The sequence below is a fragment of the Lepidothrix coronata genome, unplaced genomic scaffold (assembly GCF_001604755.1).
Source record: "Lepidothrix coronata isolate B3197 unplaced genomic scaffold, Lepidothrix_coronata-1.0 Scaffold101, whole genome shotgun sequence".
In the NCBI taxonomy this organism is placed as follows: Eukaryota; Metazoa; Chordata; class Aves; order Passeriformes; family Pipridae; genus Lepidothrix; species Lepidothrix coronata.
The window spans coordinates 941,265-955,657 of NW_016690281.1; the positions used below are offsets into that span (position 1 = coordinate 941,265).

Genomic DNA, 14,393 nt, shown 5'->3' on the forward strand with positions numbered 1-14,393 from the left:
CAAAGCAGCTGAGGAAAAAGTGCTTCAGAACAGACTGGCCTCCCTGGAAGGTGGGCTGGGGGCCATGGTGGGAGAGTGCTCCAGCAGCCAGGGTAGGGAATTACCTCAGTTGTGTTTCTAGCTGCAGTGGAAATTGGAATCACAGAATCCTGGGATGTTTGGGGTTGGAAGGGACCTTAAACTCATCTCGTTCCACCCCCTGCCATGGGCAGGAACACCTTCCACTATCCCGGGTTGCTCCAAGTCCTGTCCAACCTGGCTTTGGACACTTCCAGGGTTGGGGGCTGAGACTTACTGTGACTTTGAACAAGTACTGAGGTCTCTTTTCCTAATTTTTGCTGTAACTTGCAGCACTTGGGAAATGCCATGTGCATCTCATGGCGTGTTAATGAATGAGAGGGACTGAAGCCTTAGGAGGGAAGTGGGTGATGTGGTTTTATAAAGAAAAAGGGTGAATTAAATCTTTTGCAGAAACACTTTGTATCTTCAGAGCACTCTTTCAAGTCCTCTGAAGTTTTTGTCTTTCTTGGCCTTTTTTCCACATAAAAGAAATAACGCATATGTACTAACAATAACCTTTTACATCTGCATTTTTTTCAGTTAAAACAGTAGAAATGGGTGAAAAAGTAAATTGTAGGAAAGAATAAACTTGGAGAAACTTATATCAATTTGAGTTAAACAACAAGTAAGGAATTGAATTGAAAATTTGTGCATTACAATGCTGGGCTGTCACCATGGTGGTTCTGATGTGAGACACTGGGGCTGTTAATATTCATTATAAGTTGCTGATTTCAGGAATCACATTTCAGGAATAAACTCTGTATTAACAGCTCAGTTTTTATTCACCTTTTATACAGTTAAAATGAAAATCAGCCCAGGTCATGCAATCTGGACAAAATTTTTCTCAGATTCTTCCAGTTTGAAGCCAAATCAATGCAACTGGAACGTGCAGCTGTGTGCTGGCACTTGTGTTGAGCTTTATTTATAATTCCAGTTATACACAGGATTTGTATGTGATATTCCACCCAGAAAGATGCAGAAGTATTTTTTTCTTGACCACCAGCAGCTTCATTTTCCCTTTCCTCATGATACAAGGGACTTTACCAATCAAGGGCTGTAAAACTCCTGCTCTAGTCTGAATTTTCTCTGCTGTACTAGAGGCTTTCTTCTCTTCTTGCCTGGGCTGTAATTTAAGGGTTTGGTAGATATTCTGCTCAGTGTTTTGATACTCTCCAACTAGACAAATGGACTGAAAAACCAGCTTTTGGAACTCCATTAGAAGAGCATCTCAAGCGCAGCGGGCGGGAAATCGCAGTCCCTATTGAAGCCTGTGTGATGATGCTTCTGGAAACGGGGATGAGAGAGGAGGTGGGTAATTCCAGGTGGCATACCAGGAAGGATGGGAAAAAGAGTCCAGTCGGGCTCCTGGACTGATGTCTGTGCTTGTTAATACGTAGCTGAAGTAATTTGTTCATTAATGTAAATGATAAATGTTTTGAACAGAATAACCTTGAGCACTGGTTGAAGTATCTTTGAGATGAATTCACATACAGTGAAAATCAGGGATGGGCCAAGGGTGAGAGGGAACTAAAACATGGTCAGGTTACAGTAACATGACACATTAGGGCTGTAACACCGTCAGGTGAAGACACCGAACCTGAAATGTTCTGAAAGAGGCTGTTACAAAACTTCTGCTGTTCTGTGCTTGTGCCAATGTGTTGTTACCAGTCAGTTAATGTTATTTTTATGATGCAGGGCTTATTCAGAATTGCTGCTGGAGCCTCCAAGTTAAAAAAGCTGAAAGCTGCCCTGGACTGTTCAACTTCCCAGCTGGACGAGTTCTACTCCGACCCCCACGCTGTTGCAGGTGTTGTGAATGTCCGAGTCAAAACCAGCTGGAAACTGATACAACACAGCTTTGCGCGGTTAATTTAATTGCTGACCTGCTGCAGTGTGAGATGTCAGTCTCTGCAGATAAAATAGGAGGGAAAATAAATTGAAAGTTCCCTTTGTTGCACAGTTTGACACAGATAAATGTAGGGTGCTCACGCTCAGCACACTGGGGTATCCTGTCTGTGTGACAGCAGCGTGTAAAATTCAGGTGATCGGCATAACCCAAGGGTCACACTTCCTCTCATGACAAGAGTGTTAATGTGATCAAGGGAGATTAGAGCCATGTGTACACCTTTGAGAAGGTCTTCAAAAGTTCTTTGCTCTGATGAGGTGATTCAGAGTTTTAGAACACACGTTTCTGTTAAATTACAGTAATTACTGACAGACCTTTTGTGTTGGGATTTGAGCAGCTACACTGTGGAAGTGTTGGGTCTTCCCACTGTTTCCCTGCTACTTGGGACCTATTGCATAGATAAAACTGCAGATCTGAGGGCAGAGTTTGAACTGAGGTCTGAAGGCAGTGGCTGAGGAGCCAACCTGTTCCTGTCTGCATTGCAGGTGCCTTGAAATCCTATTTGCGGGAGCTGCCAGAACCTCTGATGACCTACAGCTTGTATGAGGAATGGACACAGGCTGCAAGGTGAGCATGCTAAAAATAGCTGGAGAGGAAAACATGCTGCATATTTTATCAAATTTGGTTCTTCATAGATGAATCCAAAAGAAACAACCAAGCTCACACAGTTGCTTTTCCTATTTCTACTTTAACAGGTGTTTTGTGTAACGAATTATTTTAAATTTTATGGTTCGTAATCCTAATTATACAAAATGTGGTGAAATATCTACTTTTTGTTTAACCATAAGGGCTGCTTCAGACTGCTGGGTCCACACTATTGATGCCCAAACAGTTTAATTTTGTTGCAGGTAGAGGTAATTCAGGGATCTGACTGGCAGGTTACTGAGCTTACTGAGTCCAAAACAGTGCATTTATTTGGCATAAATGGAGGGTTACACCATCATCTCTTTGTCACTCCAGAAACAAGAAATTGCTGATCTGAAAATAATATATAATGGAGTTTATTTTCCTTTCAGTATTCAGGACCAGGATAAGAAGCTCCAAGAGTTATGGAGAATTTGTAACAGGTTACCTGAGCATTATCGTGTTAACTTCAGGTATGTGTGAACATCTGTTAGCTCAGCTGCTTTGATGCTGAGTTACTGCTTCTCAAAGCTGATTAACCAAAACTCAGATCTAGGGGTGTTTTTCATGGCCAGATTCAGTGAGACTTATAAAAATACATCTTATTTATCCAGCGGTCTGTATGGAGAGGTGATGATAAACTTTTCAGTCAGGTTAATTCACTACTGACTGTCAGGAAATAGTGATGCACGGAACCCTAATACTTAAGGGTCATGCTGTGCTCTTCTTTGTATTTGCCAGTCTTAGAAATCACAGGGATTTATCTTAAACAACTCATTTTTCCTTTTGGTTTTGCCTTTTGGGAATGAATTGGAATAAAACCAACTCCAGTGAGTCCCAGAAGCTTGGAAGTTCCATTACAGGACATGAAACTAGCTGAATCTAAATGTTTTTCTCAGAAAATATAATAGTTCTCTAGCTTCATTTTGCTAAGGTGAGAGCTGCTTTCATGGCTACCCAGTTGAACTTTAATGATTGATGAGCAGAAGCTTAGGGCCAGGTGCCAAGCCCAAGGCTGCTCATCTCGCTTCTGTGTTGTTGGGAGCTGTTGTTACAAGTTCTTGAGTTTTTATTTATTTGCTTTCGACAAGAAATGCTCTTAGTTTCTGCTGTTTAATGATTTCTTTCCTTTTTGTAGGTATTTAATCAAATTTTTAGCCAAGCTTGCACAGAACAGCGACGTTAACAAAATGACTCCCAGCAACATCGCCATAGTCCTGGGCCCCAACTTGTTATGGGCAAAGAATGAAGGGTGAGTTCTTCAGGAAAGCTGCACAACAGAACTTCATCAAGCTTTGTTTTAAATCTTGTAGACTATTTACAACAACAGACTGCATACCTAAAAAATATTTCAGGTGTTCTTTCAGCCTGTGCCCCCCAGGCTGTTTTAGGCACGAAGCACTTTGGGGATGTTTTCAAAAGCTGTGGATGTTACTGAATAGTCCAGAGTTCAGCACAGTTGCTCTTTATGTGGTACTGAGGAGTCAATCCATCATGCTTAGCATAAGTTGTCATTTAGGTAATATGAATTTTTAGTTTTCTTACTGTGATAGAACTCTGTATACAGTGTTCTCCAAATCTCTTCTGCAGATCCCTTGCTGAAATGGCAGCAGCAACTTCAGTCCATGTGGTAGCAGTTATTGAGCCAATTATTCAGCATGCAGAGTGGTTCTTCCCTGGAGGTAAATTCCTGCCATAGTTGAAAGAATTTTATATTACTCTGCACAGGTAAACCTCCAGTAGCTTTTGCAGTGAGGCACCATTTGGCATCTGCGTGTCTTAGGATGTATTCTGTCTGTCTCTCCTCTAGATGAAGATTTCAATGTGTCTGGGGCATTTGTGGCAGTTCCTGCTGTTAATTCCAATCACTTGTCACACACTGGGAATGACTATGAATGTGGGACACTGGAAAGGAAGAGGCCTGTCAGCATGACTGTGATGGAAGGGGATTTGCTGAAGAAGGAAAGGTAGGTGTTATTCACAGATTAGGTGTCAATTATTAGCCCTCTCCTGAGGAGGTTTTAATGAGACACACTTTTATTGGTCTCAGAAGAGGAATTTAATAGAAATACTGTAGATAACAATAGTGATTTATTTCATGTTGTTGCAGCCTGAGGATGGTTCAAAGGTAACTTACTGTTACTTCCATTACACTCCATGCATGGTAAATCCCAAGCAGATATTGCTGCTCCCAGTTACCATTTTCCCAGCACAGATTTGGGGGGTCTAAAATTCACTGCAACAGAAGTGTTTGTAGTAGCATCTCTCAGTCTCTAACTTCTGATATTCCATGGCTTCTCTTTCAAAGCCCATAAGCTGAGGTGGTGTTACCTGATGCCTTCATGATAAGACTTCTGAGTTGATGATGGTACAGTATTGCCACAGCAAGCAGTAGAATGCTAAAAAATACCAGTAAAACGTGCTGTTTCCCATATAACATGTAGTGTAACGTTCATTATTATCACTCATCATGAATATTCAAGTGATGTGCTGTTTTGTTTTTAGCTGTTGATGCAAATGTTAAGTTGTTACCTGTTAGCTATGGTCAGCCACATGCAAATTTGTCAGCACTCACAGAGGAAGAAGAAAATCAGTTCAAGATTCAGTCTTTAACACAACAAGAATAAAATTAAATTCTAGAATGAATGTACTGTATTCTAAAATCTGTTAGAGTTGGGGTCTATTTATTTGTAGTTGTCCTTGAAACACAAATAGAATCGTAGAATGATTTGGGTTGGAAGGGACCATAAAGATCATCTCAGTCCAACCCCCAAATCACAGCCTACATCCAGTAGCTTTTTTTGAATCTGTACTGCAACTTAGCGGGTAACAGAAACAAAATTCATGTGGCAGAATACATTCAGTGAGGAACTACTCTGGTGTGCAAGGAAATGTCTGTATTTACATGTGAAACTCTGAGTGCTTTGACCTCATTGTCATCAGTGTTTGTCTTCAAATGTAATGGAGTAGTTTGTTCACTTGTATTTAGCTTATCCCTCTGCGTGGATAAGCCAAATCCTGTTGCATGTCTTAACATTCCTGGTGTTCTGCAGCCAGTGGAAGCTTTAACATTGTGGTGTTCTGCAGCCAGTGAAGGCTTTCCTTGTTGCTGCTTTGCATGCTGAGCGACGGGGGTTTGTCTGGGGGGTGTAACATCCCGTGTCCTGTTGCTGCAGTGCCTGGTGTTGGCTGCGTGGTGTGTTCACTCTCTCTTCTCTCTGTAGCTTTGGTGTGAAGGTTCTGGACTTCCCTGGGAACCCTCGGAGATGTGGCACTGTAAACAGAAAGCACACATCCCCGGCCTTCCAGCCCCCGCTGCCGCCCACCGAGCCGGCCGGGCCCGAGCAGCACCCGCCGGCTGCGGGGGCTGACTGCACCCCCGGGGGGGCTGGGCTTGCTCTCTCTGCTGCCTCAGCAGAATCCCAAGCTCAAGGCCCTGAGGATGGCAGGTAAGAGGCACAGCTTCTGCTGCAGTGGCTTGGCAGGCGGCTCCAGCAGCAAACGGATGTGTCCCCTGTGTCTGCTCTGCAACCTCTTCCACCTGGGCTGTGCTTTGTCAGGGGTGAACCCTTCAGGCCTGGGCAGCAACACCGTGCAGGAGCTCTCCTGCCATGCTTCCAGAACTGGTCTTTTAAAATAACGTGTGTAGTCCTGAATGGCCCTGAATTCATTTTCTAGGATAATGGAATTCTTGGGGGAAAAAATTGTGATGAAATACACTAAAAAAGACTCCACTTCTGCTTCCCACATTGACCTTCCCCGGTTATACTCCAGAGGTGTGCACACAGGGCGATATCAGTTTGCTGCTGAAAGAACAAAACCTACCAGTGGCAATACCCGTTGGTCTTGTTTGTTGTTTCTTACACATGTTATCTGGATATTGTCTCTTGTTTTGTTTGTTTATTTGTCTGTAGCAAGTGTTAGTGATAACCAGACTTCCTTGCTAGAAAACTGGAAGTCAGTCTGTCATATTTCAATATTAGTTTGTTTAGGACAAGTACTGTAGCCAGGTTTTGTGCTATTTAATTACTGTGGAAGCTATGCAGTCATGTCCCCAGGGTGAATATACCTGGACTCCAAGGCTAGTTGCAGTAACCTGAGCCTTCCTTCCATGGGAGGTGAAAGCAGCACTTTGCTTTCAGTACTTCTGTGATCTGAGAAGTGCAACAAACCACATGTAAAGCCTGTGGTGCTTCCAGATGTTGACCTCGGCACCTGGAGGTGAAACCCCACTGTGGAGTTGAATGCAGCACTGACTTTTGCATAAAGCTTGTTCTCAGGTGACAAATTTACAGAAGCAGCTCGTGGAAATCCCCTGCAGACCAGTACTTCCTCCACAGAGCTTTTGTGGCAGAGGCAGCTAAAACGAAACCTCGGGGGTAGTGTCTGAAAACTGCACTTAAGATCTGCACAGACTCTGTTCGAGTACTTTCACTTTATTAACAGCATCTGGAGAAATGAGGATTGAAAGGTGCCAGTAGATGTGACTGAAAGTTACTCCTTTTGAGGACTAAATTGCTGCAGGTGACTGTAAATATAAAGAGATGAGTGACGATCAGCAAGTCCAACCATCACCCAGCACCCACAACCATGTTCACCACTAAACCATGTCCTCAAGCTACATCCACACATTTTTTGAACACTTCCAGGGATGGGGACTCCACCACTGCCCTGGGCAACCCCTTCCAATGCTTTACAACCCTTTCTATGAAAACTGCTGATATCTGACCTGTAGCACAGTTTGTGATGAAAACGGAACAGGTGCAGCTGAGCTGGGCAAGGCACGTTATCGTCATCTTCTAATGCAGGATTTTTAATTTTCAGTACCTCAAAATCCAAGGACAGCACGTCTGCAGCCACTCCTCCCCCGGTGAGGAACGGGGGGCACGCGGGCACTGCCCCGGGCCAGGCAGGGAGCAGCAGCAGCCAGCTCTGTGTGACCCAGCCCCAGAACACGGCAGGGCCCAGTCCCCATGCGCTGAGGAGAGGTGGGTTTTCATTGCCTTTCAAGCCACTGTGTGCCAGCTCTTGATGTACTGCAAAAGTGCTACTAAAGTAACATTATTAGTATCTCTGCCCTTATTACAGACAGCGGGTTGATCTGCTGGCGTGTCACTGAGGCCTGGCCATAAAGCCTCTGTGACTTCTGCACTCTTTGAATGCTGATAAGGGTGTCACCAGTGCTGTTTAACAAACTCTCTCAAAGGCTGTTGATTAGTAAATGTGTGCACACTTCTGTAGTTTCCTACTGCACTTGATAATACACCACTGTATTATGATTACAGACCTTCTGTGCTGCTAATTTCTTCCTTTGGGAGCTTGGTCTAGGATCACTGAATCCCAGAATAGTTTGGGTTGGAAGGGACCTTAAAGATCATCCCATCCCACCCCCTGCCATGGGCAGGGACACTTTCCACTATCACAGGTTGCTCCAAGCCCCGTCCAGCCTGGCCTTGGACACTTCCAGGGATGGAGCAGCCACAGCTTCTGTGGGCAACCTGTGCCTCCCACCCTCACAGGGAAGAATTCCTTCCCTGTATCCCATATAACCCTGCCCTCTGGCTGTGGGAAGCCATCCCCTCTTGTCCTGTCCCTACATGCCCCTGTAAGAAGTTCCACAGTCCATGATGTTGAAGTGTTCCCTCTTCTCTCCACAGCTGTGAAGAAGCCGGCACCAGCCCCCCCCAAACCAGCCAACCCCCCGCCAGGGCAGCCAGGAAGCCAAAGCTCTTCCCCAGCTGCTCAGCCACCTTCTGTCTCTCCAAAACCACCTGCCAGAAGCTCTTCTCCTCCTGCTCAACATGCAAACCAAGGAGCAGCCCAGACCTCCGCCTCCCAGGTTTCTGCACCTCGGAGATACTCCAGCAGCCTGTCCCCAATCCAAGCTCCCAGCCACCCACCCCCTCAGCCCCCAACACAGGCAACTCCTCCCCTGCAGCCCAAAGCCAACAGCCAAGCATCTCCCGGCGCTGGCAGCGAGCACGGACCAGAGCAGCCCTGTTACACCCTGCCACAGACCCCGACCCCGCCCGACACCCCCCCGCTGGGGAAGCACCCCAGCAGCTCCCCATCGCCCCAGCCAGCGACTCCAGAGCCCTCCCAGGCTCCCTCCTTACCTCAGAGTGGCACCCTGCCCCGGCCACGGCCCGTGCCCAAACCCAGGAACAGACCCAGTGTGCCCCCTCCGCCTCACCCTCCCTCTCAGCTGCCTGGAGATGGGATTGTTGCAAATCCCACACAAACAGCTTCCAAAATAGTCACAGGTGAGTGGATCCTTCCCTGTTCAGTGTCTCCTCAGGGAGTGGAAATAAAGAAAGTAGTGTCTGTTGCTGGAAATGAATGTGGGGGGAAACCTGAAAAGCACAAATAATGGTTAAAATGCTAAATAGCTCATTTCCAGTTAAATGCCCAGCCAGCTGCTCTGCACACGAGGGTTTGGGGCAGATCCTCAGTGAGGGTTTCATTCCTGAGGCAGAAAGGTTTGGGGGCAAGTGGAGATGAGCTTGTGTTATTATTTTTTGTGTTTGGAAGCTGAACACTGATAGCAGCTCGCTGGGGCTGTCTCCAGGCTCAGATCTTGGCAGGCAGTTCTGCTTGTACATCTGTTGCCAAAAAGCAAATATTTGGAGGAGGGAGAAGATGTAGCCAAGGATAGTGGATTTCAGCACATACTAAGATAAGAAAAGGGCAAAAGTGGTCACTGACACGTGTTCTAATAGGCAAAACACACAGAGAATGTTTTAAAAACCTTAGAAGAACAGAGTCTTCTGATGCTCTTTTATGTTGAACATCCAGAAGCTGAAGATTCACTTACACTCAACTGTATTTCTTAGGTCAGTACTTACAGAGCTTCATATTGTAAATGCAGTCTTTCTATTTTGAAAGAATTGTAAAGTAAAGAGGAACGTTGTCTTCTCACAAAAACTTCATGAAGCTTCTAGTTGCTAGTTTGGTAGGGATAATGTTAATTTAAGTTAATAAAGTTAATTAATTAAGTTTATTTTTTTTAATGTAATGCTGAGGCCATTCAAAACCAGCTGATTTTGAAATGTTCTCCTGCTGAGTTGCTGCTTATTCTAGGAAATTCTGAAGGAGGAGATAATGAATGTAGAGACTAATGCTTTTAAATTGACCTATAATTAATAGTGGTTAAAACTTTCCCATGACACTGCTTCTCTAGAACTAGACTAATGTATTGGAATGCAAAGTATCAATTCTGTTGCCTAACAGCTTTACCCCCATGCCTTCACAGGTGGGGATGGTTACTGCGAATAAGGTTTGTACTCACAGAAATGTGCAATATCAGCTAAACTGCTCCTGTTTGTAGCTTGAGTTTGGACATGCGCTTTGGAACATGTGCTCTGTGCATCTCATCCCTACATAGCATTCTGTCTGTGAGAGGGTGTGAGACCTCTGCTGCTTCATTTTAATAGTCCTGTGAACATTGTTACTCCACGAGTACCTGTCAAGAAGTAACAGTTCACGCCAAGTCCCCAGAACCAGTTCCCAAGTCAGGTGCGACGAGTGACCCCGTTCCCAGCAGGTTTGTTCACCTCAGTGCAGGCAGACACTGCAGCCCATGTTTTTCCTGCAGTTTGGTGGATTATGGTTACATTTTAATGTAGGTCCCACTTTAGGTTTGCACTTACTTTTAACCACTTGGAATTTATTTGGCAAAATCCACGTTGCTGTGACTAAACCCGTGGCAGAACAGCCCCGGCAGCACCTGCACTGTGACACGTTGGCATTTGCACGTGGCAGCCCCAGCCTCACTAATAGCACCCGTGCTCAGCCCCAGCCCCAAGCACACCTTCCTCAGGTGGAAGGCCTTGGGGATGCTGCTGCTGCCCTGCTCAGGAAACAACTGCATGGCAGGCTGGGAAAGGCGAGGCTGTGTTTGGAATCATCTCGAGGTTTGGCTGTTTACAGCAAAGACACTGGAGTCAGTGCTGGATTGAGAAGTCACACTGGAAATAGTTTGGGTTTGTTTTTTTTTTTTAATTGGAGAAACAGGTTGCCCAGAGAAGCTGTGGCTGCCCCAGCCCTGGAAATGTCCCAGGCCAGGTTGGACAGGACTAGGAGCACCCTGGGCTAGTGGAAGGTGTCCCTGCCCATGGCAGGGAGTGGGACTGGATGGGCTTTAAGGTACTTCCAACCCAAACTAGTCTATGATGAAATTAGCAGTAAACAAGCTGCTTATGCAACTGAAAAGTAGCTTTGCTTCTTAAATAACTGACTTTTCCTGATTGTACTTCCGTTGTTTTTGTCAGTATATTTAAGTACATTACGAATCCCAAGCTCAGCTCAGAAGTAAGGCTGGGCTCTGGATCTTCACAGCACTTCTACACGCAGTAAAGAACAGCAGCTGTGCCAAAGAGTCAAATTTTAAGGAAAGACAACCTTTTTGTCTAAGTGTTTCATAGTTTGATTGTGTGTGTTTTCATTTTGGGGTTTTCCTGGTTCTGAGAAAATTGCTTTAATGATGACAAACAGGGAGGGTTTGTTTTACCCCAGGGTAACTGGAGGAATCCTTAATTTCTTAATCCCAGCCAGCTGGTGTGCAGGGGCTGCTTCATTAGTGGGGGAGTTGGAACTGGGCAAGGCAAGCACCTGCCAGGGGGAGTGATGGGCACAGTTTAATATCACTCCTTTCAAGTGCAAACCATAGCAAATTGGCCAAGTTGTGTACTGTAAACACAAAAAGAAGTTTCCAGGAAAGGAAAGCTGCTGAGGAAGGATCCTCTCCAAAACTGGCAAAGGGACCTAGAAAATACAGTCAGTTTTGCTAAAAACCCCTTCGGGAAGAGTTGAAGTGATACTCAGGCTCATCTCCAGCAGGACACTGTGCAGGAGCATCCACCTTTTCCAGACCAATCTGTTTGTAAAGGATTAATATTCTGAATTAACACCACTGCCTGTCACGTAAGAGTATGTGCTCTAATATTTACACCTGCATATATAAGCACCTATAGACTCACCTAATTCACAGTGTGCAGTCACTGGTTTTAATTTTAACCTGAAAGAGCGAGGAAACAACAGAAGCCAAAATTTAAGTTGCCAGCAGACCTCGTAATAATACCAGAACAGGAATTCTGAATTGTTCTCAGTGTACTGTTGATTCCTTTGTCCACGTCCTGGGCATTAGCAATGCCTCAAATTCTATTTATGGTGTTAAAGGAATAAGCCTTAGAATATTCTAATCAAGAATTTTATTAAATAATCCAGATGTTTGACCAGCATTCAGTAGGAACTGTATTGGCAAGTTCAATGGTAAGGAAAAGGCACCTGATTGGCCAGAGCTGTTGCTGACTGATAATCATGTGTGTGCTAACCCCAGTACTAACCCTGGCACAGGAACTGCTTGCTCGTGTCCTGGGCAGGCATGGCCTGAGTGTGGCTGCTGCTCTCACTAAACCTACTAAAGTGCTGCAGGCAGAGTGTGTGTGGCTTTGGTGTCTCACTGCCCACTGTCACTTGTGCTGTCTCATGTACACAGATCTAGACAGGGTGTGTTTGGTGCAGAGGCTCCTTCTGTACCAGATGTCACTGAACCCTGGGGTGTCACAAATGCTCCTTCCCTGTGCCACAGAACCACGGAATTGTTGGGGTTGGAAGAGAAGCTGTGGCTAACCCAGCCCTGGAAGTGTCCAAGGCCAGGTTGGACGGGACTGGGAGCACCCTGGGCTAGTGGAAGGTGTCCCTGCCCATGGCAGGGAGTGGGACTGGATGGGCTTTAAGGTACTTCCAACCCAAACTATTCTGGGATTCTATGGCTTAACTGCCTGATCAGTGTCAGGCCAGAACATGATGGAATTCCAGCTGCTGTGTTACAGTATCCTGGAATACAGATCCCTGCAGGTTGTGTGAGGCTGTGATGGGCTGAGAGGAGCAGGGGAGGCTGTGTTCCTGTGCTTGAAAATAAGGCCTTTATTTGGATTCTTTGTTGATTTAAGTGATCTAAATTACTTTCTGTTTGGAACAGCTGCTGGGTTGCAGTAAGGGATGTTGTGGCATATTATAAATCAGCTTTCCCAAGCATTGACAGTATTTTCAGTTATCTTTTTTGAACTCTTAGGGATTTTTCTGGTATTATAATTCTAGCTACTGGGGCAGTCAGTCACCAGAAATGCAGCACTTTGGGGTCCTTCTTAGACACCTGGGCTTGAACAAAATTCTCCTCACTTTAGAAGTGGCAAAGACCACGATGTGCCCTGTTACACACAGGGGAGGGGTACAGGGCTAAGTCAGGGTCTGTAGGAGAAGCAACTCCAAGCTGTTTAGTCTGGCTCACCTTTTGTGCCCACCTGCCAGCCCTGTTTAAAGAGCCTTTGTTGATCTTTCCTTTCCCTTCTGTGTCTAAGGAAATGCCCAGGAGTACCCGAGTGAATGAGCCAGCCCTGTCCCGGCTGCTAAACTTGCTGTTCCCTTTTTGTGCAGACTCTAATTCCAGTATTCCAGAACCACTTCCAAACCCTCCTTCAGAGCTTCCTCCGGAGCCGGCGAGCAGAGAGCTGCACAACCACCTCCTGCTGGACCTCGACACCGACACGGAGAGCACCGCGCTGTGACGGGAGCGCCGCGGCCTCCCGGCCTCCTCTCCTGGTGGGAAAACCCTCAGACCTAACAGGGAAAAGCTTCTTCTGACCACGTGGCAGAACCGTGCGCAGGTGGGACTGGGGCATCGTGGAGATGTGATTTACGGACTCATTTGGGTGGGAAAGGCCGACCTGTGGCCAGTCTCCGATTCGGCCGCTCAGAAGAAGTTTGATGATCTGTGTCTTGACAAGGGTTTTCAAACTCTTGGATGGAAGGAATGAATTCCTACAGGAACTCTCCTAAGAAGCGTAATCAGTGCTGATACAGGTGGTATTAGCAGAAATTCCAAAAGAATAAGCAAGCAGAACATTAGTTATTTAAAGTGCATGTATGTATTATGGAAATAATCCTTTTAATGTCACGGTTAGATTTTATTTGTAGTTCTTAGCCCGTACCAGGAGCTGCCTCGCAAGGGACATTCCCTCTGGGATTTGCTGCACATTCTTCTTAAACCATGAACCAACCCCCTGCCCGAGTGCTGGTGGTGACTGCTGGTTATCAGTCACCCTGTCAAACTGTGGATGTATCCAGTGCCTTGAAGGACTGTCGTGCTGTAGGAGGAACTTTCTGTCTCTTTAATAATTTCATTGCTACTTAGGATCAGTAGTTACCCTCATTTCATAGTTATTTGTATTAACCTGGTTTTACTCATGTGCAACTGGCAACTGTTCCACGAGGAAACTGTGGAAGTGGGGTTTGTGCTTTTATTGCAAACGGTTGAATTTTGGAAGAACTTTGAAGCAGCTGTTTGGATTCAGCAGTTGGGTGAACATGTATAAAATTAAAGATTGTCTTTTGTCAACTTAAGGCTTCTTTTTTCTAGTTTTATTGCTTCCAGTGGGCCCTGAAGGTCACAGTGATCCCCTGGGCTTTGTTGCTCAGAGTCACTGGCTGCTCAGCTTGGTTTTCCTTGAGGACTGCAGTGGAAGCACTCTGGGAATGCACATGGGTTTATTCCTTGATGTGTAGATTCATGTTAAACAGACTGCACCCAGCTGCACGTTAACCCAGCCCCAGAGGGGCCTGGAGCACGGGAGGGTCCGGAGGGGCCCGGCAGCGGCCGCGCTGTGCCCCAGGCCTTGGCAGCCCCATCCCCACAGACTGAGGCAGGCAGGGAGCAGCTCTCACTCTTTATTAAGTTTATCTGCAGCTACACAAGGCTCCAGGGTGGGAGCAGGGGACTCGTCCCCCTCCTGCCCAGGCTGCC

The 14,393-nt window shown here is 45.9% G+C and overlaps 1 protein-coding gene across 7 annotated transcripts in view; it reads left to right on the plus strand.

The window, feature by feature from the left end:
* Positions 1-13,993, plus strand: part of ARHGAP17 (Rho GTPase activating protein 17) — a 42,646-nt gene extending 28,653 nt beyond the window's left edge. For 3 of the 7 annotated variants that reach the window (XM_017823235.1, XM_017823236.1, XM_017823240.1), the window contains 11 exons: positions 1,241-1,368; positions 1,756-1,867; positions 2,452-2,533; positions 2,983-3,063; positions 3,729-3,842; positions 4,181-4,272; positions 4,401-4,557; positions 5,815-6,039; positions 7,415-7,578; positions 8,248-8,853; positions 13,028-13,993. In XM_017823235.1, coding sequence (XP_017678724.1) covers positions 1,241-1,368; positions 1,756-1,867; positions 2,452-2,533; positions 2,983-3,063; positions 3,729-3,842; positions 4,181-4,272; positions 4,401-4,557; positions 5,815-6,039; positions 7,415-7,578; positions 8,248-8,853; positions 13,028-13,158 — 1,892 coding nt within the window. In that variant the 3' untranslated portion in view covers positions 13,159-13,993. Of the gene's footprint in view, positions 1-1,240; positions 1,369-1,755; positions 1,868-2,451; positions 2,534-2,982; positions 3,064-3,728; positions 3,843-4,180; positions 4,273-4,400; positions 4,558-5,814; positions 6,040-7,414; positions 7,579-8,247; positions 8,854-9,842; positions 11,861-13,027 lie in introns of all 7 variants that reach the window. The other 4 variants (XR_001876174.1, XM_017823237.1, XM_017823238.1 and 1 more) reach the window with 4 other exon arrangements.
* The last annotated feature ends 400 nt before the right edge of the window (positions 13,994-14,393 follow it).